A 26,746-nucleotide genomic window follows, 5' to 3' on the forward strand; every position below is an offset into this window, starting at 1 on the left:
TTCATAAATTCCACTTATTTCCTTAAACTACCTGAAAATATGCCTATGTCTACCCTATCTCTCTTCCCATTTTAAAATGGGCAGTGCCCAGAATGTAAATACTTCCCAGTTGTCAATAAAGGGATAATTCCAAGTATTCAGTTTGGGGAATACCTGTTAATCATGAATATACTCACCTGGCTGTGTAGCTGGCTGAGGTTATGAGCCAACGCACTGTCTCTTGCCACTTTCAACTGGTCTTGGGCAGTGACTAAGACCTCAACAAGTTGCTGGGTTAGTCATCTTCTAGAGCCATGTCCTGCTCAACCTCCAGATGGCGCTACTGCCCAAGAAAACCAAGAAGCACCATTAGCTGAAGGACAAATAACACTTAGATAATAAAGCCCAGCAACTAACTTGCTCTTTTAGGAAAAAAGGAAGTGAAACCAAAAGGTATTTTAAAAGTCATTACAATTTCAGTGAAAACTATACACAGATATTGCATAATATTATTTCAGTCAAGTTTCTCTATTCCTTTCCTTTGTTATATTCACTGTCTTCCCTTTTCACTTAGTCTTTTTTTCCTCCCAGCAGTATTCTGTAACAGCAGTTCCTTTAAAGCTTAGTTTCATATTGTGTTTCCATGCAAACTAGCATTTTGTGAAAGAAGGTTTTCTGTGCTGCCTGTCAAGCACTTTTGCTCACTTGGGCTGTTTTATTTGTTGTCAGGTTAGAGTGAACTTGTCAGTTGTTGACTCATTGCTTTCTCACTAAGGAATGTGCTCTGACATCTTCTATTTGACATGATACGATTGAATTTTGCCCTCAAATATCGTAATAGAGGAAAATATGTACATGTCAATTGGTTAAGGTTTCACACAGTGGACTGTGCTCCAACAGGATCAGCCAGGATTCTTGAGAATGAGTCATAACCCCAAGGAGGTGCCTACCAGGAGGGCTGTCAGCCACACTTTTACCAAAGCTGGACTCTAATGAATTCCTGATTGAAGGATCCAGTGGATGGCTGGAAACTGTAGTTTTATAGAAGGCATCCTAAGTTTGACTTCTAAATGAGTTTATTTCCAAATCATTGGTTTAGATTCATTTTCTTTTGTCTGACACCAACTTTGAGGGCTGCAGAACCCTGCCTCAGTAATGTTGTGCATTAAAGGAAAACAAACATTTAGTGCTAGGTCATATTTCCACAGCAGCTTACAGAAAAGGTGGTATGAATTGTTTTGATACCAACTTTCAAATAAATATTTGTTCATAAAAGCAAGTCCATGTGGCAGAAGTCAATCTAAAACTTGCTTTTATTAAAACTTACACTAGATCATCTTAAGCTTCTTCAACAGTTACCAACTTGTGACAACCAGAATCTGAAGTTAGTTCTCACACTGGACTGTAGGTGGAGACTACACTGGAGTGAGGAGTGAGGCTCACATTTAACCTTTGGCTTTAGACCCACAGGAGGAATGGCCATTAAGCCTGATGAATAATAAAAAGTGAGTATGCAGTTAAGCAATCATTCTTTAAGCTGTGGTTGTTGAAAGACCAAACAAAAGTGTTGACTCTGGTAAGCAGAGGCATTATCAATTATTATCAATAGAAATAAAATGTGTGCACTGGAAAGAAAATTTCAACTTTTTTTGGATACATTTTTTATACAGGGAAGCAGCAATAAGAATCAAAAGTTTAAGAATCAGGGGCCTCCCCGCTGGCGCAGCGGTTGAGCGCTGGGTTGCGAAGCTGCCCGCGGCCTCTACGGCACCGGATCGATCCCCGGCTGCTCCCCAGCCACCGGAGGAGGGTCCCACATGGCGCGCAGACCTCTCCTGCCGCCCGCTGCTCCCCTTAGCAGTGTACTTCGGTCCTTCTGCCTGCTCTGCTCCCCGCTCTGGCTCTGGTGAATTCTCTCACCCTCCCACGCTTCTGACTGTACCCAGTGCTTGTATAAATAAATAAATAAATAAAAATTAATCTTAAAAAAAAATCCATAAAAAAAAAAAGTTTAAGAATCAAATGTTTCACAAAATAATCCTTACTCTTACTAAGGAGGATGCACTGTGGCTCATTCCATTAGAATGCTATTTTAAGGGGTTCATTTTGTTATTAAAAAGTGCTGTTCACAAAACACTAGATTGATTTTGCACGAGAGTTTGTAGATTGTGGTTTGTAAAACATTGGGATGATGGGCACAGCCGATCAGAATATTTGATACTTTGGTTCAATGGTGAATGGCTGAGCAAATAAGAGCCTTGGTTTTTCAGACCCAAGACCCAGAACCTATTACCTCATGAAAAAGATTAAGGACAAAGAGGACAGCTGAATTAAGGAATTAAGAGTTTGAAGAATTTTATTTTGTTTTCTTGTGTAAGGAGAGATTAATTACAGCCTCTGTGATCTCCAGAGCTGTGTTTGCTTCAGTCAGGCCTCCTTATCTCCGTCTGACCTATCTCAGTGTCTACCTTTTCTTTCATTTTCTTCTAACATCACTTCAGGTGGACCCTGTCACTTCTAAGCATGCGTGTTTGACAAATAGAAGCCATAACTAACTGAGCACCGTGAAGCTTAAGTTTGCAGCTCAATAAACAACAATGAACTTGGCCCCTAATTCTTTCTTGTTGCAACAATGGGGGTCAATGATCTTCCCTCTCCTTGGCATTGAGAGGGAAAAGAGGGCAGTTCTCCTGCCTGCCTAGGAGATGCAGGCACCTTTATTTTTCTCTCTCCTTTCCCTAAGAAACTTGCCCTTTTAAAGTATCGAGAAAGAAAGAAAGAGAGGGACTAAGGAATGTGAGTGGGAGAGGAAGGAATCTAAACAGATTGACCAAGTCCGATGCTTTAAGATAAGTGGTTGAATCAGAAACTCTTTACATAAGTTTAAATGATGGCTCAGCCAAGAAAAATAGCATATGATGTTTCACTCCTATGTAGAATATAAGCAAACAACAAAAACAAAGTACCTGAATAAGCAAACTCTAAGAATCAGACAACAGATGGGTGGTTACCAGAGGGAAAGAGAGTTGGGGGTGTGTGTGAAAAGTCGAGAGAGAGAGGGTCAGCTGCATGATGTTGCATCGAAACTAGACTTTCAATGGTGACCACATTGCAGTATGTCAAAGTGCAGTGTGTATACCTGCAACGTATAATGTTATAAACCAAAATTCTCTCAGTAATAAAACAAAGATAAATGTTGGAACCTTAAAGAAGCCAAGTCTAGCCTGAGGCAAACTTCAGCTTCAAGTTCTTAAGAATGACCATAACAGTGTATTTAGTCAAGTCTTTTATTGCAGGATTTAGACTCATCTAGCTTGCCTCTCCCCCTGAATCACCTGAATGTGTTGGACATTATGACGTTTGGGGCAAATTATATATGTGATAGGCCAGGGCCTCCCCTGACCTGCTAGATCAAAAACAACAGGTTTTCTGTGCTCATAGTAGGATTATGCACTGGAGTTCTCTGACATATCACCAACAATCAGAACTCAGTTCTGCTGAGTTGTCATAAGGCTAATAATGGATGATAGCCATTCTCAGTATTCTGAAAACAACTCTGAGGATAAATCTAACAGTTACCAACTGGGAAACATACACTTTCCCCTCTAATGATCCTTAGGACTAAAACAAATCTATTTAAAAACCAACACTCTCCAAAAAAAAAGCATATAAATTTTTAAAAGTTGGACATTATAGTCTAAGTCAAGGAAATATTTCAATGTATATTCAAGTATTTAAAAATCAATCAAGTGAAGTCAAGTTGGATTCATTTTTCCCACACAGAGACAACTTGGGTCTCTTGCTACCAAGTAATACCAAGTAAAACGCAAGAACAAGCAACTGGTGAACATTTTAAAATGAAGTTAAAAATTAAATTGCAAAACCAAGCCACAATTTCTGACTTGGATAATTCTGGGTTAGAAGTATTTCACATGGTCTTTAAACTCTGAAGGTGTTGATTATTTATCACAGGGTCCAGAGTCTCGAAAATGACTCAGGGAAAAATCTTTTACACAGGAAAGTGAAATTTGCATCCCCTATCCCCTACATAGTGGCATTGGATTACCCATGCTTAAATCCCAGCGTGCAGATGGAACAAATCTGCCTTTCCTTTTCCTTCTTTACCTAAAAAAGATGATCATAAAGCCTTCTTGAAGAAAACACGAGGAGGTTATAAAATAAATGCTTGGAAAATAGTAACTCTGATTTCTCCCAAACATGAGCACCTCCTTCTGAATTCTTGATTTCAGCAATGAACTCTATAGGGTACCCAAAGTTTGTTTACTCTCCCACAATACTGTTCAAATAGTCAAATTCAAAATTGAAAAGCCATCTTCTCAGGGACCATAAACTAAGAAAGCAAAGCCCAAGTGATGACTAGAAGGTAAAACCAAGGGAATTCATGGGAATGCAGAACCAGACACAATTTTCCCTGGCTGGAAACTGATTCCAATGCTCATTTAGGGAGAGAAGTCAGCATGGTGAACCTAGAGCCTGGGGGAGCTGGAAATGTACCAGCAACATTAAACTGAGTTGGAGAGCTTGGCCTTATTCTCAGAGAAGACAAACAGAACATACACACATTTAGAAAGCAGTGAGGATGTTTCAATCAGTGGTGTAAATGAAAACAAGTCAACAAAGAGAAATTGAGAGCACTAGGCCTCCACTGTGCCCATGTGGGTATTCTAAATTCATGTTGCATTTTTCTCCAATTAGTTATAGATGGTCCATACTGCATGATAGCATGTAAACAAATGTAGAAATAATGCAAAACATTATTTTATAAACATTGTTTTATATAACACATTATTTATATTATTTTATATATTTATTTATGCATACAAGAGCTTGGGTATAGGCCAGAGATGCGGGGGTGAGAGAATTAGCCAGAGACAGAGTGGGGAACAGTACAGGCAGATTGACCAAAGTACACTGCTGAGGGGAGCAGAGGGAGAGCCAGGAGAGGTCTGCTGCGCCATGTGGGTTGCTCCCTGGCCGGTGGGGCATCTAACTTGTGCTGCAGAGGCTGCGGATTGCTTCATAGGGCGGTGCTTAACCCCTTGCGCCACCAGGGAGGCCCTATTTTATATAGTTTATGAACAACTCCCAGATGTTAAAAATAGAAAAATATGGAGAAACCTCACTAAAGTTATATCAGCTTTTTGGGGGTCTGCGTGTGAGTGTGTATAAAGAATGGACCAGGAAAGCATCAACGTGAAGTTCAGGTTTATCTGTAATATTATAGCACATGTATTTCAATAATAAAAATTAAACTTATATGAGGAAAACACAATAGTAAGGAAGAAAACAGTACTCAATTTCTTTTTTTCTTAATTATATATATATATATATATTTTATATCATTCTTCTTTTTTGCACAATGTATGCCTTCTTCTCTCAGGTATAGTCCCTGTAAAATTCCCACCACCAATTCACCTGTGAACCATCACCATAGTCCCTATGCTCTTTCCTCCCCTGTTTTGATCCTTCTCTCTCCCCCTGTAGAATGTCTCTGATTTATAGTTGCCTATTAATTTTTTTTAATTTATTATAATTATTTTTTCCCTGATCCCTTGTTTGGTTCCCCTACATTCCTCCTATAATTGAAACCATACATTATTTTTCTTTTTTGTTCTGGCTTATTTCATTGAGCATAATTCTTTCCAGTTCCATCCACATTGCTGCAAATGGCATGAGTTTATCTTTTTTGATTGCTGAGTAATATTCCATTGTGTATATTTTAGTATTTTCTTGATCCAGTCATCTATTTTTGGGCATTGGGTTGTTTCCATATCTTACCTATTGTAACTAGTGTTGCAATAAACATAGGGGTGCAGGTGTCCTTTCAAATTAATGTTTTTGTGTCCTTTGGGTAGATTCTGGGAATGGAATTGCTGGGTCATATGGAAACCCCATTTTTGGTAGTTTGAGAAACCTCTACACAGCTTTCCATAGTGGTTGGACCAGTTTGCATACTGCTTTCTCTTTTTTTTTCACCTTTTCACAACAGAACTAAAGTTATTCAAGACGTCACAAAGCAAAGCAAAACCACACACAGATTTCTGACCTAGAGAACACATCTGAGGTTGAGGAGCTGTGCCTGAGGGAACAGCTAGGGAAGGGCACCCCAGCGAGAGAAGGAGACAGAGCTACAAAGGATTCAGATTCCCAGTTGTCAGGGACACACTTATGAAAACTTCCCTCAGGTCACTTGGCCAGAAGAGCTTCTATTCAACCTCGTTTGATGAATTGCATTAATGATTAACTTCTCAGGTCTTAGCAAAAAAGTCTCAACTGTTCACTGACCAGAAGATGAAAGGAGAGAACTGAAGGAAGAGCAGTTAAATTGATGTCTTTCCTCACATACGAAGCTGGTAAGTCGCTTACCTTGGTGTTGATAAGAGATCTCTAAGGGACCCTTCTGTGTAGCCATTGACCATTTTTAGCAAAATCCCAGGTTTCTCATCTTAATAAAAAAAAATGAGTGAAAATGTGAAGCCTCCATTTCCTTTACGAAGTAGAGAAAAGAGCCATAGAAGCAGGAAGATGAGGTTCTGTGCCTGGTCATCCATACACTCTGGAGATCTTCTTGCCAACTGTGGAAAATATTTCCAAGAAATGTGAGGTGAGGAGTTTACAAGCTGAATTTTGGGGATGAATTTTGAGGGCTTGTAGGCAAAAATCTGTTCTTTCATTTAGCAACTGGATCATGTGGATGGAGAAGTTCAATAATATCTCCATCTGGGGTTGATATAAGCTGTCTAATTCAGGAGCTCATATAGTGGTGAGCATGACTTTGGACCAGAAGATGGTGGGACATTCAGGAAAAGCTGCAGGGTAGTTGTGGGAGAATAGATGCAACCTCCAGATAGAGAAAACTGGTGACCACATCTCCATCTCTCACATGAAGAGTTGCTGCTCTCCCCAACCCCCAGGAAAGTTGTACTGGGCTCACTTTAGCAACTGTGCTATTTTCAGTGCCCTAAGGACTCCCATCTTTGTAATAGAGTTTATTGCTTTAGTTTCCCAATCAGATCAAAGTTATGGTCCAGGACTTTGACAGAACTAGAGGTGGCTCCAATCCATGACAACATCTAGAGGAATGCTGAGTCAAGAACCAAGACAATCAACAATCAAATGAAAATGGCTGGAGGGTACAAGAGGAGTGTAGAGATGAGGCCATGGAAACCTCACTTGAGCCAGCAGAATAGTGTAGGTGGGCTGAGGGCAGTTGGGAGGAGGGATTCACGGTGAGTTCTCAAGTTGGGAATGTTGAAGCTGCAAATTTTGGTGGTATTTGTGACCGTATGATGTGTAGGGAACATGTTATTAATAGCACACCCCCCATCTGTAATCCTGATGGTTTGTGCAGGAAGCACATCCACAGTGTGATTCCCTACAAATACATCTTCGAACCGGAAACATCTCAGGATGCCATATGCTATCTCTGACCAAGGCAATCTGTGCAGTTTTCTGAATCAATAGAGAAAATAATATATATGTTATATATGTCATATATGCATATGTATATAGAGACATATATACCTACACACTTGGTCATCAAATGAATAATTTTGCTTTGTTCAATGTCATTTCCTTATAATATTGATGAGAAAAAGCCAGTTAATTTCCAGCCCCACCATATTGCCTGTGTGGAGTTAGCAGGTCCTCCCCATATCTGTGTGGGTGTTCAATGGGTCCTCTGTTTTCCTTCCACTTCCCAAAGATGTGCACATGGGGTTCATTGGTGTGTCTAAATTGTCCCAGCCAGAGTGATATGTGTAAGCATGTGAGTACGCTCTAGAATGGAAAGGCATCCTGTCCAAGCGTGGCTCTCCCCTTGCATCCTGAGCTGCTAGGATAGGCTTTGTCTACCTGTGACCCTGAACTGGAGTAAATGTGTTTTAAAATGAGTAAGTGAATGAATGGATGAACAGGAATGGTTATTAAATATAAAAAAGTATTTGGGGTATTTATTTAGAAATTTGATCATTTTTGAGTAGAAATATTCTGCAGGTTCTCAAATCCGTTTTCTATTAATTAACACTATAGTAAAATTGGCTTTGTTTTATGTTGTTTTGTTTAAAGTCACAGTTTCCAAGAACCTATTGAGGATATTAAGAGATGACTTATTGTATAGATATCTAAAACAATGCATAAAATATGTTTGTATTTTCCATGAATGTATATATATGTGCATGTGCATATGTGTGTATATGTATATGAATATTATGTTTGTATATGAATGTATATATTGTATTTTACACTGATTAGATTGCATCAATCCTTAGATGTCAATAAACTACAGGTACATTAAGGATCATTGTTTTCTGAAACAAGGATCTATGGGCCATGGCGATAAATGACATTTAAAATTATGGAATTTAGTTGTGGAACTATGACAGGAGGAAACTCATTATTGCTCATTTCATTGAGAACCACCCCCCCATGGGAAGTTGGAAGGTCTACTAATTCTCACACTATGCTTACTGTTGCAGAGGACTTTGATCTGAGTATCTCAGGATAGCAAATAAAATGAACTTGAATCACAGGCACCAGATAGATTTCATACTCATTTTTTCAATGCAGAAACTGAGCCTTTGCTACTTGAGAAAAAAATACTTCTTTATAAATTGTTTATCTCTGACATTCCTGGAACAAGAGTGCCAAATACTATAATGCCCACTAGGAATTTTTAAGTGTTGGTAGCAAAATAAATATGTGAATTTATTAATTGATGATTGCATTAAGGGTGGAGGCTCAAGGAAAATGTGTGTTGGTTCTCCTTTACCTGGTGATATGTTGGTGAATATTTTACAACTGGATTTTCATGGGGGAAATATATATATACAGACATGATAGTTTAAAATAATTCTACTAATACAAGGCTCTGGAATTTAAAAATTATAATAAAATATATGATACTATTTATGATAAATTATGCATGTAGTCAATGAATCTCATGGACTACTTTCTTTTTTCTTCAATTTTAATGCGGTATAACATAGGTATTAATATGTAAGGTGTACAATTTTCTTCCTTCCATTTCTACCTTTTTCTTTTCTTTTTTTTCAAAACTCTTGTGTCTAGGCAACCTGCGGTTGAAATTCAACCATAACACACATGGATTTGTATTCAATCTGCCAGTTCTTCCATATATATACCCATTAACTCTTATTGATGATCTATTGTTGAATTATTGCTCACACACACAAATATTATGTCCATTAAACTGAAACCACTTTCAACTTCAGCACTATGAGTTACACTAGTTCTATTTTTTAGCTTTCTGTATTTAGAATTAAGTAAACTATACTTAAAAAAGTAATTAATAAAGTTCATCACTTCATAATTTTTCACTGCATTTTATCACCACTTATGTTTTTGAGTTGGTTTATGTCTCTGTATCCATATGGTAGAAATTCTATATAAAGTCATGTTATCGAGTATTTAACTCTAAATTCAGTGAATTCATGTTGGACATTTTTAACCTCAAAAAGCACAAATGCCTCAAATTTGGGCTTGAGTTATTGACGTTGGAACATTGTCTGAGTCTACATTACAATCCACAAAAAGCTTGAACTATTCAAATTAACTTCATGTCAGTGACATCTGCCATGCCACTTGAGGATTTACATCAACTTTCTGATACTAATGTGCTTATTTTACATTTAAAATAACATTGAGTTAAAATACCCCATTTTCCAGTAATATTGTCCATGAACTTTTTTATTTCTCACAAATTCACTCTGAGTTTTTAAAGTTTTCTTACCACATCACTATAGGGCCACAAAAATCTGACTATAAATATATGTTTCATTAATATCAAATTAAGAGAAAAAGCTGCACACATTATCAATGGGGAGTAGAGTTCTAATACAATATTGTATGACAAATTTCTTAAGTGCAGGATGTCATTAGCTTTGTCTTTTTTGGAGGGGCTATTAAAGCTTCCAACAGGACATCACTGACTGCAGAGTTAAGATACATAGCAGCCTGTATTTATATATATGAGTGTAGATGTAGGGACATAAATGAATGTGAGAACATAAATGACAGTAAAATGCAAAGAAATAATTATGAAGTGATGAGCTTTTGCCGCTGACCAGCACAGCAGCAGCACAGCAGTAGACGATGAGGCCACCTCAGGGTTGAGAGAAGCGTGCAGGGTGGTCAGGGCGTCAGTGAAAGAAATGACAAACAGACACACTTCAAGAGTGAAAATCTGAGTGTAATTTTCTTTGAGTTTGTGACCAGTATATATATGTTTTCCAAAAGCACAGGAACAATGAATATCAATGAAATCAGCTTGCTCATGGGCTCAGCCTATCACCATCAGGGTGGTGATCTACATAACAAGCAATGACCTTTATAGAAGAAAGAAGGAAGTTTAGAAAGACAATAAGGGATTAAAGTCTGTAGTTCTAGAAAGACGGATAAGGTTTTTTTTAGCATTCTTGTAGTGGTTCCTGGTGGTCGTTATCTTTTGATAAGCTTCTTTCTTTTCAGGGAACTTCCGCTGTACTTCCTCTGCTTCAGGGTGTTTTGCTGTTCTCCCCCAGCGGGCTGGTTGCCCAGCCGGACCTAGGGACCTTGGCGAAAGCCTTTCCTAAAGGTCACTGTAGGGGGAGGTGCAGCAGGTATGTCTTCAGAGGGTTTTGCTGTTCCCCCCCTGCGCGCTGGTTGCCCAGCGGGACCTAGGGACCGTTAGCCCTAAAGGTCACTGCAGGGGGAGGTGCAGCAAGCTTTAAATAGTTAACATATTTTAAAAGTATAGTTTATTTAATTCTGGATTTGTATAATTTAGTTGCTGATAATGGCTCTTTCAAAAATGAGCTTGCAAAATTCCTAAAAATTTAATGAAGAAATTTTGTGGGTCTGTATGAACTGACTTCAGTATACCACAGTCTTAATCCTCTTCTGCCTTTTTGAGGGAGCCATGTGGGGTGTTATCTTGTTTTCTTGGCTCATTCAGCATCTTCTATGCCCTCAACAATTTTTATATTTTGCTGTGTGATATAACTAACTATTCTTTAGTTGTTTTCAGATTGTTTTATTTCTTTTTAGGATCTCCATTTAACCTTCTTCTACAAAAATCCAGCCACTCTCCTATCCAGAAAGTTTTGAATTTCTTGGATAAGGCAACTGTCAGATGCCAGGTAACTCTCATCAAAGCATCTAAGGTAGGGGAAACCAAGAATGTATTCCAGCACCAATAGTTAAGGGACTCAGTTTTAAGCATCCATTCTTGGCTGCTAATTGGTTATATACAAATGTGGGCGTTATTTCTGAACTCAGACCCAACTGCTAAGGGATTAAATTTTGATCACTGAGATTTATCTCCATTTCTTCCTGCCAGATCATATATATATATATATGCTTTCACTTTTTCATATTATGGGTCAGGTAAAAACAACTTCTTAATCCCAATTATCGATTAATTAAATGGGAGAATATTTCTAATTTTATTTTATTTTATTTTTAAAGATTTATTTATTTTTATTTATACAAGCACTGGGTACAGTCAGAAGCAAGCACAGGAGGGTGAGAGAATTCACCAGAGCCAGAGCGTGGAACAGAACAGGTAGATGGACAAAATACACTGCTGAGGGGAGCAGTGGGCGCGGCAGAAGAGGTCTGCATGCCATGTGGGACCCTCGCCTGGCGGCTGGGGATTGAACTGGTGCTGCAGAGGCTGCAGGCAGCTTCACAACCCAGCGCTCAACCGCTGCGCCACCGGGGAGGCCCATATTTCTAATTTTAAAGCCAACAGATTCCATTTACAGAAACTGTATTCATTGGAGGCAGTCATAGTCCAAGTTAGTGACTATTAGTATTGCACTAAGCAATTCTTCTTGACTAGTCATCCAGTCTTTCCATCATGTAACCAAGAACAAGAATCAGCATCTTGTGTTCTGTGAAGAGGTGAGAGAGCTGAGCAATTCACCTTCCTCTTAACTGGGGGATAATCTCATATTCACTTAGAACTGAAATGTGACATTCAGAATGTTCCTGTCCAAACAGCCCCACAGTAGGGGTCACAGCCTTTACCATGTAACTTACCACTAACTTACATTGACTGACATATTAACAGGACATGGAAGTGAGGACTAACTATCACTCATGGAGAAAAGCTGTTATTGGGAACAACATGTTCCTGCTCAGCGTTGCCAAGTTGCACAACATGATGCCACATCTCTGGCATTTGGTAAAATATCTTTCAAATAGTCTTTGTGTTTAGAATTAGGGCAATTTCCCTCAGTATGAAAGATCAAATTTTAAAATGACCTGCCTACACCATGGAATTAGAAAGTTTAATACCAAGATTGGAAGAAACACTTCTCTAAGGAAGATATGTTAATAGCAAATAATAACATGAAAACACTCTCAACTTTGTTAGGTGAATATTAAAACCACAGAAAGATATTACTCTATATCTCTTAAAATATTGAAAATTAAAAAGACTGACCACACTAAATTGTTGAGTATGTGGACAATCCAGAACATACTCTATTAATGGAAATCTAAAATGGTATAACTACTTTGGAAAAAGTTTACCATTATCTGAAAAAAGTTAAACATTTACTTGTAAAATGACCCAGTCATTCCACTGCTAGGTATTTATCTAAAAGAAATGAAAGCACATGTCTAAACCAAGACCTGTGTAAGACTCTTCACAGGAGCTTATTTTAATGGCGACTACAAACAATGTAATTGTTTTATCAAGAAGTGAATGGATAATTAAACTGTTATAACCATGTAATGAAATGTAACTCGGAAATATAAAAAAAAATGAACTATTGATTTACATACCATAGATGAGTCTTAAAAGAATTAAGCTGAGTGAAATAACCAGGAAAAATAAGTGAGTGCACCTTATATAATTCCATTTCTATAATAAACATTTTAGAAAATTCAAGATAATCTATATCAGAAGAAAGCAGATCATTGGTTGCCAAGGCAGAAGAGCAAAACAAATGGGGGAGGGGCGGGAGATGCCACAGGGAAGGATTATAAAAAGATAGGAGAAAACTTTTAGGGAGTAATCATCATAGTTCACTATATGTCAGTCATACCTCAATAAGCTGTTTAAGGAAAAAATAACTAGAAATAGGAGGAGATATCCAAAGGCCACACTCTGAACATAACCTGCAACCCAGTAGGATAATTTTAACATAAAAAGAAAGTTGCAATCTAAATTGTATAGTTGTATATGGACTCACCTTTAAATCGTGTTTCCATAATGTGATTTAGGAGACACTCATGTGAGAAATACTAATATAGTAGTTGGAACGTAAAAAACAAGGATGGTATTTAGGGATATTTTAAAAGTAAACTTGGACAGGTAAGTGGGAATAGACAGACATGTGTCCCTTTGTCTTTTTTATGTCTACTTGTAAAGTTCATGTATATAAAGAATGAATGATTCTGGATCCTAGGAGTAGGGCAGGTGGTTGAGGAAAAGCAGTATCTAAGAACAAAAAAGGACCCGGCAATCTCTGTCACCATACACTGTTGTGAAAATAAAAAAGCAGCAAAGAGCTGGAGAGAATGCCACTGTATGTTCTAATGGGCAGCCCACTGCCCGGAGGTGAGCCCTCGGCCCTCCGGAAAAAACATCTCAGAATAATGAAACCTCTAAGAATAAAGAGATGTTAAGAAATCTTACCTCAGTTTGCAACAATTGCATTCTACCAGATTTAGTCAAGCGCCAATATTTAAAAGTTTACCCCAACCTTGTTTATTAAGCCAACAGCCTTGATTTACTCGTGATATAAGTAGTTATATATTTTGAAAAATTTTCTTGAAGAAATTTTATACATTTAGTAAATTGAGCACTAAATATTGCACAAATATTCTAATCCTACACACAGTACCACACAAAAATCCCCTGGAGTATTTAAGATACTAGTATTGCAAGCAGTAAAGATTGTTTTTAAGTCCTAATATGCAAAAATATGTGGAACTCTGTAGAAACACCCTCATGGCCAAAATCAATGTAGGATTAGAAATTTATCATCTCATTATGCAAACTTCGTTCCCAGTTACTAGTGACACATGCATCAGCAACACTCACAGTGGGTCCAGAGGGAAGCAGGATGGGAATCATTGGGACTGCAGAAGCCAGGTCTCATGTGCAGTAGAGGGTCCAGTAAAGCACAGCTCTGAGCTGACCCCTAACTGTGAGATTTCCAAAGATGGTGACATCAAGCACTTGCTAGGCATGAGCAATCGCGAATCCTTACAATCCTTGCTAAAGGTGCTGCTGCTGCTGTGATTATTTCTGTCAGCAACACATGGGAAACTGAGACACCTTTGCTACTAGTGGTTTGGGCACATAAGCTAAATCATAGCCTGCAATTGAACTTGCAGATGCCTAGTTCCAAAACCAGCACTCTTTTTTAAAAAAATTATTTATTGTGTACATCATTGTTCCTTTTTAAGCAATATTTGCTTCCCTGCCCCCAGGTGTAGTTCTCATAGAATTTCCTTCACTAATGCACCCGTGCACCATCACCACAGTCCCCTGTGCTCCTCCCCTCCCCCTCTGATTGCTCTCCCTCCTCCTCCCCTGCAGGATGTCTCTGAAAACCAGCGCTCTTGAAGTGTACACAGTGAGCACTCTAGATCCTAAATACAAACAGTTCTAGACCCCAGGTACAGTATACCTGTTGCATTACACCAAGAGGGACAAATGATCCCCTCTCTACCCCATCCTGATGAAATAGCCCAGCCTTTGCTTGCTTGGTACCCTCGGTTTAAATGTTCCAAAGGAGTCTCTTTCTCTTGGCTGGCATCTGTGGATTACATATCTCCCTTGTAGGTGAAAGCCAGTCATCAGGAGAGAAGAACACTATGGCCTCCATTACAGAGTTGAAACCCACAGCAGATAACAGTAAATTCTCCCAAGATAAACAAACAGAGAAGAAGCTCAGAAAAGGTAAACGCAACCTAAACTCTTTTTAGGATTTATGGTTATTCTTTATCTACAACGTTGTAATACAAAGAAATAAATTTATATCTTGTAATTTGTTCAGTTCTTTTAAAATATCAAGTAAAATAAATGTACATTTTGCAAACATAGGAGGGCAACAAATACCAATATTCTTTTTTTTTTGGGGGGGGTGATCCTTATTTATTTATTTATTTATTTAATTTTTAAAGATTTATTTATTTATTTTAATTTTTTTATTTTTATATTCCCCAAACAATTGCAACCCCTTTATTTTGACCCCAGTCCCTCCCCCCCGCCCCCCTCCCCTCATAAAGTGTCTCTGGTTCATAGTTGTTTGTTGATTATGATTTTCACTTTCTTATAGTTATTCATTTTCCTGGTCCCTTATTTAAGTTTTCTAGATTCCTGCTATGAGTGAGACCATCCGATATTTTTCTTTTCCTTTCTGGCTTATTTCGCTGAGCATGATCCTTTCCAGCGCCATCCATGTTGCTGCAAATTGCATGTGTTTATCTTTTTTGAATGCTGAGTAATATTCCATGGTGAACAAATACCAATATTCTAAAAGGATTTTATTTTAATCTTTGTTCATATGTATTTGTATTTATGATAATTGCTACCAATTTGTCTCAATTTAATATTTTATATATTTGCATTATTTAATTAGATAAAGAAAAATTTAATACGACCATCCATATTTTCCATATTGCTTTATGGTACAACCATTGTTCTCTCTCTGTCTTTTTTTTTTTTTTTTAAAGATTTATTTATTTATTTATACAAGCACTGGGTACAGTCAGAAACGCGGGAAGGTGAGAGAATTCACCAGAGCCAGAGGGGAGAGCAGAGCAGGCAGAAGGACCGAAATACACTGCTGAGGGGAGCAGCGGGCAACAGGAGAGGTCTGCGCACCATGTGGGACCCTACCCCGGCGGCCGGGGATCCAACCGGCACTGCATAGGCTGCGGGCAGCTTCACAACCCAGCGCTCAACCGCTGCACCACCGGGGAGGCCCTGTCTTTTTTTTTTTTTTAAAGATTTATTTATTTATACAAGCACTGGGGTACAAGCCAGAGGCATAGGAGAGTGAGAGAATCCACCAGAGACAGAGCAGGGAGCAGAACAGGCAGAAGGACTGAAATACACTGCTGAGGAGAGCAGCGGGCGAGACAAGGAGGATCTGCCGCGCCATGTGGGAATCGAACCGGGGCCGCAGAGGCTGCAGACAGCTTTACAGTGCTGCGCTCAACCGGCTGCTCCACTGGGGAGGCCCACAACCATTATTCTTAAAGGATACATAATATTATTCCAAAATGTGTACTAGCTAAAATGTTATTTGCCTGAAGAATCCTATTGTGATAGGATATTTAAGTTGCGGAGTTCTGTTTTGTTAATTGACTATTTTATATATGTATGCACACATCTACATATACTTTGGCTTACCTGGTTTTTCTTTTCTGGGCCTGACAAGGCTGCAGTTACATCTTGTAACTGTATTTTCATTTGTGGCTAGACTCAGGAAGAAACTCATTCCAAGCTCACTTAGGTTGTTGGTGAAATTAGGTTTCCTTACAGATATACAGCCAAGGGGTCTGGATGTTAGCTACACACAGGTCTCACTATGTGAGACTCTCCAACTTTCTGCTTATTTCATTAAACCTACAAGAACAGTGCCTAGCTTCAGTTTGCTTAGATGGTGTCACATGTAACAAAATGTAATTATGAGAGAGACATCTTCTTTGCTGGTTAGAAGCAACTCATAGGTCCTTTCCCTGCACAAAGAGAGGGAATCACACAAATGTGTAAATGCAATATGTTGTTAATCACTGGGGATCATCTTAGGATCTGTTTGTTACATCAGGTTAAAAAAAGCTCCTGCACTTTGACTAGAATAGTGTTGAATATCTCAATTTTACTTTCCAGTTTCAAAAGTTGATGACTCACAGTGTCAATCAATGCTCTCTTTAAGTGGTTAAATATTATGCCTTCAGGACATTTATTAATTCACAAACACACTCCCACATTCTTACATAGCTTGGGGTCAGTGAGAATATTTAACAGCATTGGCACCAACCTCGTAAAGTAGACATGACTGGAACAATTCATTCAGAATAGATACAGGGCACAAATAACTTTTAAAAACACCTATACTAACCTGTGGGGAACATAATATCCAGCAAGCATGAGGTTAAGTCTTTTAAAATACATCCTCTAGTTCATCATTCAACAACTTCACTAAGACAGGTTCTTACCCTACTCATTTTTGCCCTACTCATTTGTGTGACATTAGCTTCTTGGTTTGCTAATACTTGCTTTTAGTAAACTTTGGCCTCTGAGAGCTCAAGTCAACTTAGGGAAATCAGAGGCCCAGGAACCCAAAGATAACTAGTTGATTGAATCGATACAGTCACCACCCAACCCTGAATCAGAAGGGAAAACCTTTACAAAGATGTTGTATTTGAGCTCCTCTCTCTAATTACAATATATCCCCAGGTTTCTCCCAAATTCTTCCCTCCCAGGCCTCTCATTCACTACACTTCTTTTAAGTGTGCTCCATTTAAAAAGAAAACAATATGGGTTTATTTATTTGTTTATTTTTGAAGAAAGCAATATGGCCTTGAGCGGAAGCCTCTTCAGCCTCTGTTAATCTCAAGGTACCTCTTTCAAAGCTTTGAGTACTTGTTGATGAGTCAAGGTGTTGTCCTCCTATCCCCTACCACAGATGAGTGTACTTGGGTAGCAAATGTGGTCTCATGGAGTCAGCTGGAACAAAATAAACACCCCCCATATACATGCAGTACAATGGATAGGAACATAGGCATCTGAACACTCTGAGCTATTCTCTCTGCACTGTGTTTTCCTAATCTATAAAATGAGATAACAGTAGTAGCTGCCTTGTAGGATTTTTGTAATGATTAAATGAATTGACTCTCACCCATCACATTATATGACCTCTCAGGAGCATCTGACACCCTGACTTCCTAGACACCATACTCTTCTGGTTTCCTTCCTAGCCCGCTAACCCTCTTTTTTAGCTTTCCTTGCTAGCTCCTTCCCATTAATTTAAACTCTAAAGACTGAAGAGTTCCATTGTCTTCTCTATTTATTCTTGTTTCCCATATATAATGGCTTCAAGTATGATCTGTAGGTCATTAACTTCCAATGGTATGCCTCAAACCCTGCCTCTTTTCTAAACTCTATACTTGTATATTCAACAGCATTCTCAACACCTTCTCTGGGTCTCCAAAATGCACCTCCATCTTAACTATCCACTTTAAGTTCTTATCATTCCACTCCCCCAAATTCTGTTCCTTCCACGGAACTTCCTTATTTAATGAACAGCAACTCCATTCTTTTAGTTTGTTAGAACAAGAACCTCTCCCACCCCCTCTCTGCCCTATAAAATTGAAACTCCAACTTAGTGATGCTCCTGTGCTGGAGTTTATATGGAATCTGATCACATCTTCACTCCCCTACTGCTACACCCTACTTCAAGTTTCTTTGCTTCTCTTCTGGATATTGCAATAACTTCTTCCTGGCAATAACCACCTTTCTTGGAAATACAAAGACAGATTACTTGAATGCTGTGCTCATTCTTCTTCCTCTCTTTTTCACTGAATTGTTTGTGGTTATCAATCATTCTTCTGAGAAAATCTTGCTGGAGGTTTAAGTTCACATAAATGAAGCGTTGTCCTCAATACCTGAAGATTCAGAGAAGGATCATCATTTGCACCAATGAACAACTAACTCCTTTAACATTTAAGTTACATTATATATGTGTATATATTTTATATGTAAGTTATAATAATATAGTACATACATAATATATAAATCAGATGCTTTAAATATGTGCACATTTCTTATATATATTTACTTTTGATATAATATTACATGCCTATATATATGTGTCCTTGTGAGTAATTTTGTCAACTATAGAATGCAATAACCTAAAAATAGGAGAGAAAAAGTAACCAGAAGGGCATTATGCCCCAGTGCAAGACAGGGCTTACAAAATCCTTTGGCTCAACCTAAGTGATTTTCGCCTTCTGTACCTCCCTTTCCTGAAGTCAGTAAAAATGTCCTTTAAATCATCAGATGGGCATATCTGTATTATAACTTGTGAAAACAACTGATGGCTCCATAAAGAAAGCATTAATGTAATGTCACCTTTCCAGTGCCAATCTTATGTTCCACTCGCTATGGAATGGCATTCATCATACATCTCTGCAATTTCATATGGAGGGCACAAGGTGTTATCATGAACATCACCATGGTAACCATGGTCAACAATACAGGCCATCGGCCCCAGTTTAATGGTTCTGCTAAAAGACTTCCTGTTGACTCATTGGATGGCCTAAATAATACCCTAAAGTCTCTTCCCATGAGGGTAAGCAATGCAAGATTTCAGTTGTGCTCATGTTTTTGGTGTTTCTTTGGCTAGTTATATTTCTGCCATTAAAAGTGAAAAGTTTTAATTGGGAGATGTGTGATTTGAAAGCAAGGGGAAGATTTAAAGAGTCTTTTTTTATGAGTTTCCTGTAAGTGACTTACTCCAGTATTCTGTTCCTTAAGGTATCTGTGTATGACTGGAGCCCTCAAATCCAGGGTATCCTCTTTGCTTCTATCAACTATGGCATGATTCTGACATTGGCTCCCAGTGGATACCTGGCTGGAAGAATAGGAACAAAGAAAGTGGTTGCATTTTCTCTGCTTGGATCCTCACTTCTCACTCTCTTCACCCCTCTAGCAGCTGACCTTGGACTAGTTTTCCTCATTACAACACGAGTAGTCCAGGGCATAAGCCAGGTAGCCAGATGGTTTATATATATATGGATTGTATATGAATTTTATATGCCACAATTTCTTTATTTATCAAGAATTGTATTTTTATTTTAGGGGTCAGCAGTTGGGGGTCAGTTTGCACTTTGGGAGAAATGGGGGCCTCCACATGAGCGGAGTCGACTTTGCACCATTGCTTTATCAGGTAAAAACATGTGATTGAAATAAGTATACTACAATCCAACATTCTTTTTTTTTAAAGATTTATTTATGCATACAAAAGCTGGGGTACAGGCCAGATGTGTTGGGGGTGAAAGGATTCAACAGAGATATAGTGGGGAGCAGAACAGGCAGACTGACTGAAATACACTGCTGAGGGGAGCAGCAGGCGAGTCAAGAGAGGTCTGCTGCACCATGTGGGTAGCTCCCTGGCCGGTGATCAAACTCGTGCTGCAGAGGCTGCAGACAGCTTCATAGGTTGCATCTTAACCCCTGCACCACCAGGGAGGCCCCTACAATCCAACATTCTTATACTGGTTTTTTTGAAAATTTTTTTATTGCATGATTCTTTGTCTTCTGTTCATTTTATTTATAAATTAGGGAGATGGAGTCTTGGTCTGTGACATGAGATTCAGTTATTTTTCCCCAAGTTATCATTTGTGTGAGGACTTTTCAAAAAATATATATTTTTATGTAGTCAATTTGATTGTTCCTTTATGCTTTCATGATTTTGAGTTATACATGGAAAGGTTATAAAAACATCTATCCACGTTTTTCCTTGAACTTGTATGGTTATACTTTTCATATTTAAATTTCTGGCATATTGGAATTTATACTAGTATTCAGTTTGACATATGGATCCAACTTAATCTTTTGAATTATACTCAGTTGTATTGAGAACTGATTTCTTATAATAATCTGCCTGGACAGTGAGCTGGAGGAGAAAGTCTAGATCACATGTGGGAAGAATGAACAGTGGAAAGAGTATGATGAATAAACAGTTGGTTTGCCAATGTGGGTGCTGGATAAGAAAAGGATAACTTTCCAGGTCATTTATGGATATCAAGTGTGCTAGGGATTCTTCAAATCCATAAATTAAGCTATTTTTAGAAATGTTGAAGAGGTATTTGTTGTCAGAGAAATGAGGGTTTGAAAAAACAATATGCGTTGAAAGTTTAATTTGTACAACCTTTTAGCAAGTTACTTCAGCAGTATCTATCAACATTAAAAATATTATAGTCACTCCTAGGTATTTACCCAAAGGACACAGAAACATCAATTCCAAAGAGCACCTGCACCCCTATGTTTATAGCAGCACTGTTTACAATAGCTAAGCTTTGGAAACAACCCAAATGCCCAAAAATAGATGACTGGATCAAGAAGATGTGGTACATATACACCATGGAATATTACTCAGCATTCAAAAAAGATAAACACATGCAATTTGCAGCAACATGGATGGCGCTAGAAGGGATCATGCTCAGCGAAATAAGCCAAAAAGAAAAAGAAAAATACCGGATGGTCTCACTCATAGCAGGAATCTAGAAAACTTAAATAAGGGATCAGGAAAATGAATAACTGTAAGAAAGTGAAAATCAAAATCAACAAAAAACTATGAACCAGAGACACTTTTTGGGGGGTGGGGGGTGGGAGGGGAAGGATTGGGGTCAGAATGGGGCGTTTGCAATTGTATGGGGGAATATAAAAAAAAATTTATTATTAAAAAAAATTAAAAAAATAAAAGTCCTCAACAGCAAAAAAAAAAAAAAAAATATTATAGTCAGTGGGAGCACTATGATAATATCACCACAAGAGGGAGCCTATAATTTCAAAATACAAACAAAACTACCTCAATAAAAGAAATACATAAATGCACACACATGCACTTATATATACATATATATGTATATATGTGTATATATGTGTATAAATATATAACTGGAGTAAAATACAAAATGAAAATACAGTCTGATCTAGCAAAGCTACTTCTGATATTCTATTCTACAGAAATAAATTATGTTTAGAAATGCTGATCGTCAATGTTCAGAAAGAGCAATAAAACTAGGTAGAATCTACAGTGACATGGAAAAATAAGATCAATTGTTAAATGAAAAATGGAAGTCACATACACACATACATACATACATATATAATTTGACGAGTCGATGTTAATGTTTATCTGGAAACTAAAATCCATAACAGTCTAAGTTGGGCAAAGATATAAAAAGGAAAAGTGTCCTGTTATAAATGTGAGTAATTTGTGAAACTCTGGAAATAAAGAGTGTTATTAGTGAAGTTTTCTTTCCATATATTACATAAATGCATGCACAAAGAGATGAATGTATCTGTAAATCTATATTATGTATATGTAGAGAGAAAGTGTATACAATTATTTATCAAATAATACATTGTTGCTAATGGTTAAAATTAGAGCAAAAAGTAGAACTGGATTAGCAGGTCAAGTGAGAGGAAATTTTTTTTAAAGATTTATTTATTTTTATACAAGAGCTGGGATACAGGCCAGAGGCGCGGGAGGGTGAGAGGATTCACCAGAGGCAGACTGGGGAGCAGAACAGGCAGATGACTTAAATACACTGCTGTGGGGGGCAGCGAGCACTACAGGAGAGATCTGCCATGCTGTGTGGAAATCTCCCTGGCCGGCTGGGAATCGAATCTGGACTGCAGAGGCTTTGGACAGCTTCACAGCATTGTGCTCAACCTGCTGTGCCACCAGGGAGGCCGCAAGAGGAAATTTTTGATAATTAATTTTTAAAATAAGCATATATTATATGCTTATCACTGTGATATTTTAAGATAGGCATATATGATATGACATGTAATTAAAAACTCAAATAGCATGAAAGGAAACATGACTGTCATCTGCAATGGGGAACTAGGCATCTGCAAGAGAAAATAGGTCTTAGGAGAACAGATGAACTAAATCAGAAATCCAAAGTTCCCACACTCTAATATGCTCTTCTCTATGGTTTGGCAATTACTGTTCTGTACCAGGTCATCTGTCATTATGTAAGTGTCAAGAGCCCCACATCTTACCCTCCATTTCTTTGCAGGAATGCCGCTGGGAACCTCCATTGCCATCCTTTCAGGTGGTGTCATCAGTCAAGCCCTTGGGTGGCCTTTTGTCTTCTACATCTTTGGTAGGTCTCTTATTCCCAGGTTTTCATATTCAGGGAGATTCTTTAGCATGTCTGTCTTCATGTAGTTTTCTGGAAGAAATGAGCAAAGAAAGAAAGGTCCTAGAAAAGCAAAATATTTTAACATAATGTTATAGGACACAGTTAATTTACATCATCAGAGAATCTGGAAGCCGTCTTACCTACGATACATTATTCACACAATGTGGCTGGGAAAACCTTACTGCCTTTACAGGCAACCCAAGACAGACCTGCAGACCAGTGATTTGTGAGAGATGGAAGAAAGAAATGAAGAGAGATTATGGTTGCTGTGGGTTTTGTCTCAGAAAAATCACAGCAACAAGGGGTCACAGGTAAAGTTCCATTTGCCTAAGGGGAGAAAACACTAAACATTTTTGCCAACTGAAAAATTTTGCCAACCCCAACATTTGCTCAAGAATCTTCCATTTAACTGTTAGAACTCAAGAAATAGTGGTGTCTTTAGACTTTTCTCTGTATATTGTCATGTTGTTTATAAATAGTGATAGTATCACTTCTTTCCCAACTTGGTTTCCTTTTATTTTTTTCTTGCCTAATTGCTGTAGCTAGTACTTTCAATACTACACTGAGTAGTAGTAGTAAAAGTGGACATCCTTGTCTTGTACCTAATGTTAGAGGAAAAGCTTCCCCCCCCTTTTTTAACCAGTGAATATGATGTTAACTGTGTGTTTGTCATATATGGGCTTTATCATGTTGAAATAGGTTATTCCTAATCCCCATTTAATTGAGAGTTTTTATCACAAAGGATGACAGACTCTTGTCAAATGCCCTCTTTGCATCTCTTGTTGATGTGATGTGTTACAATGGTTGATTTGTATATGTTGGACCATTCTTGCAATCCTGGAATGAATCCCATTTGGTCATGTTGTATGATTCTTTTAATGTATTGTTGAATTTGGTTTGTTAAGATTTTGTTGATGTTTTTTGCATCTGTGTTCATCAGGGATATTGGTGTATAGACTTGTGTGATGTCCTTATTTGCCTTTGGAATTAGAGAAACAATTTTCTTTACCATATATACTTCACTAGCTTTTATAATTCACTTTGAACACCAGTTTGCATACATTTGTTTACAGCCTGTCTCCCATTATGGTTAGTGAGGTCCTTGAAGGAAGAGGCAGAGTCATTTTGGTTCCATGGATCCTGCAGTGTCTCCAGCATCGTTTTTTTGGTTTTGTTTTTTTTTATGTACCACATATGAGTGATTGGATAAAGAAGAAGTGACATATATATTCACAATGGAATACTACTCAGCCATAGAAAAGATGAAATCCTGCCATCTACAACTTGGATGGACCTAGAGGGTATTATGCTTAGTAAGATAAGTAGAAGGAGAAGGACAAACATTGTATGATTTCACTCATATGTTGTGGGATATATTGTTTTTTTTCTTAACCTAATTTCTTTAACATTCCTTCTGATCCTACACATTAATGGTCTCCAAAAGTACTACAATGTTTTCTCTTGTCAGAACTACATCTATCTGCATTGATGGCCCTTACAGCTTTTATTCACACAGCTCCCTCTGCCTGTAGGAATGAGAATATTCCCTGCTTTTCCTCCTATTGGTATCCTGCATCCTTTATGATTCACTCTCCTGTGATGACTTTCTTTCCCTTAGTCATTTTAAATGATCTTTTTCTTTAAGCTCTCAAGTGTCTTGTTCATAATTCACTTCCAGCTGATTCATATCATACTTAGTACAATGTAGTACACAACTGTCTCCTCCAGTAGATGATGGACTCTCCTGTGACAGTGATGGATTTTAGTAGTCTTTGTAGTCCTGCCCCCTGGTAGTGTTAGAAAGACAGACATGTGTGGAACCTAGGGACCCACTACTTTCCACTAGCATTTCACTGTGGCGGGGGGTATAGTCTTGTTGGACTGAACCCTTCTCCTGTAGAGTCTGTGCTAGCTCAGGGTAGTCCATATCAGAATTGAGCTAGATTGTAGGATACCGCGTTGGTGTCCACAGAAAACAGAGTTGCTTTGTGTGAAAAACGCACACATTTGGTATCAGAAGTGTTGTGAGCAGACAAATAACTTTCCTTTAGTAATATTTAAAAGGTTGAGATACCAGGTATTGTCCAGTCCTAAGACCTGTGATTTCTACAAACACAAATGGGAAATGTAAAGGAGGGGGAATCTAGAAAGCTGTGCTATTCATGTGACTTTTTTAATGAGTAAGAACGTTCACTAGAAAATGTCATAATATAAAAGAAAATCACATGACAGGAAGAATTCAATTCAGCTGCCAACTTTACTTTCTTCTTGCAGGAGGCATTGGCTGTGTGTGCTGCATTCTTTGGTTTGTTTTTGTTTATGATGAGCCTGAATCTCACCCATGGATAAGCACCATAGAAAAAGAATATATCATATCCTCAGTGACCCAACAGGTACACATAGGAATAGCCCTCTCCAACTATCTTCTGTCAGCATTTAGATTTCTCAGGGAAACAAAGAAATGTGTGAAAGAAATGTCTCAGGTTTTACTGTTCTGACCAGTGACTTTGTTTTCAGGTCAGCTCTTCTAAACCGTCTCTTCCTGTCAAAGCCATACTCAGATCTCTACCTTTTTGGTCCATGTGCCTGTGTGGGTTCTGCCATCAGTGGTTCACTAACACAATTGTTGCATACACTCCAACTTATATCAACTCTATATTCAATGTTAACATCAGAGATGTGAGTATATTTCCTTCCATCCCTTTCTCCCATTTGCATGACTCACCCACTGCTCTTCACAAATCATCTCATCTAGGAAAAATGATCTTTTCTTACCAAGAAATAATCAAATATGTAGTGCTCATGTCATACTTTTTCCGAAGATATGACTGAAGAGGCTACTGATTTTCTTAAGTCAGTATGATTTCAGGATCATCAGGATGATTATCAGTGGTCTATCAATAAAAGTTGTGGTTGTTATGATGGTTTACTCAATTTCCCCCCCGAAGAATGGGTTCCTGTCTGCCCTTCCTTTTTTTGCTGCCTGGATCATTGGTGTCCTGGGAGGCCAACTGGCAGATTTCCTTCTGACCAAGAATTTTAGGCTTGTTACAGTGAGGAAACTTGTCACAGTTCTAGGTAAGAACAGGGCCAAAGGATCAGATAATTCACAAAGAATACAACAGCAATGGTGTATCTCATCATTTCTGTTTCTGTCCTTTCTTAGGAATCCTCCCTCCTTCAGCATTTCTTGTAAGCATGCCCTACATCACCTCCAACTATATCACGACAATGACCCTTCTGACAATCGCTGGTGGACTATGTCCTTTTTGTCAGGCAGGGATTTATATCAATGCCTTAGATATCGCTCCAAGGTAAGACTATAACTTCCACTCTTATTTTCACATTTTCTGAAAAAAGATTTAGCCTGTAGCTTTTTGGGAAACCCAAAATTATTTTTCAAAATTATTTGCCAAAAAATAAAATATGGGTAGGGGTCACAAATGGATCTCTGGCCGTTTTTCAGATTTGTGTGTGTGTGAGGGGGTGAGGGGCAGTTTCAATTTGTCTTAGTGCTTCTCATTGAATATATTCAGGGCAAATCTTTTGTGATATAACTACATGATGCATTCACACCTACAGCGCAGGCCGAAGGATCCTGTCAGGCATCTCTGGATCTCAATTAGATTATTCCTGTTATCCACAGATATTCCAGTTTTCTCACGGGAGCCTCAAGGGGATTTGCACAAGTAGCAGCTATCCTGTCACCCACTGTCTGTGGATTTCTCCTCAGTCAGGTAGAGTTTTCTTGTTAAGAAGGACTCTTAAAAATATTTTTCCAAATTCATTCATAAAGGTAATAGAAAAAGAATATATTCACATTTTGAAAACTGAT

At 38.2% G+C, this 26,746-nt stretch overlaps 1 protein-coding gene across 1 annotated transcript in view; it reads left to right on the forward strand.

Annotated features, from left to right (window-relative positions):
• LOC311188421 (uncharacterized protein) overlaps positions 1-26,746 on the forward strand; it is a gene marked incomplete at both ends in the record, with an annotated part of 42,710 nt that overhangs the window by 15,075 nt on the left and 889 nt on the right. The window contains 10 exons of the mRNA XM_084259521.1: positions 14,804-14,920; positions 19,111-19,322; positions 19,508-19,741; positions 19,832-19,919; positions 22,786-22,872; positions 25,186-25,304; positions 25,429-25,590; positions 25,860-25,989; positions 26,078-26,225; positions 26,558-26,648. Of these exons, the coding sequence (XP_084115647.1) occupies positions 14,804-14,920; positions 19,111-19,322; positions 19,508-19,741; positions 19,832-19,919; positions 22,786-22,872; positions 25,186-25,304; positions 25,429-25,590; positions 25,860-25,989; positions 26,078-26,225; positions 26,558-26,648 (1,388 nt within the window). The remainder of the gene's footprint in view (positions 1-14,803; positions 14,921-19,110; positions 19,323-19,507; positions 19,742-19,831; positions 19,920-22,785; positions 22,873-25,185; positions 25,305-25,428; positions 25,591-25,859; positions 25,990-26,077; positions 26,226-26,557; positions 26,649-26,746) is intronic.

Source organism: Talpa europaea, assembly GCF_964194135.1.
Source record: "Talpa europaea genome assembly, chromosome: 2".
NCBI classification, from domain to species: Eukaryota; Metazoa; Chordata; class Mammalia; order Eulipotyphla; family Talpidae; genus Talpa; species Talpa europaea.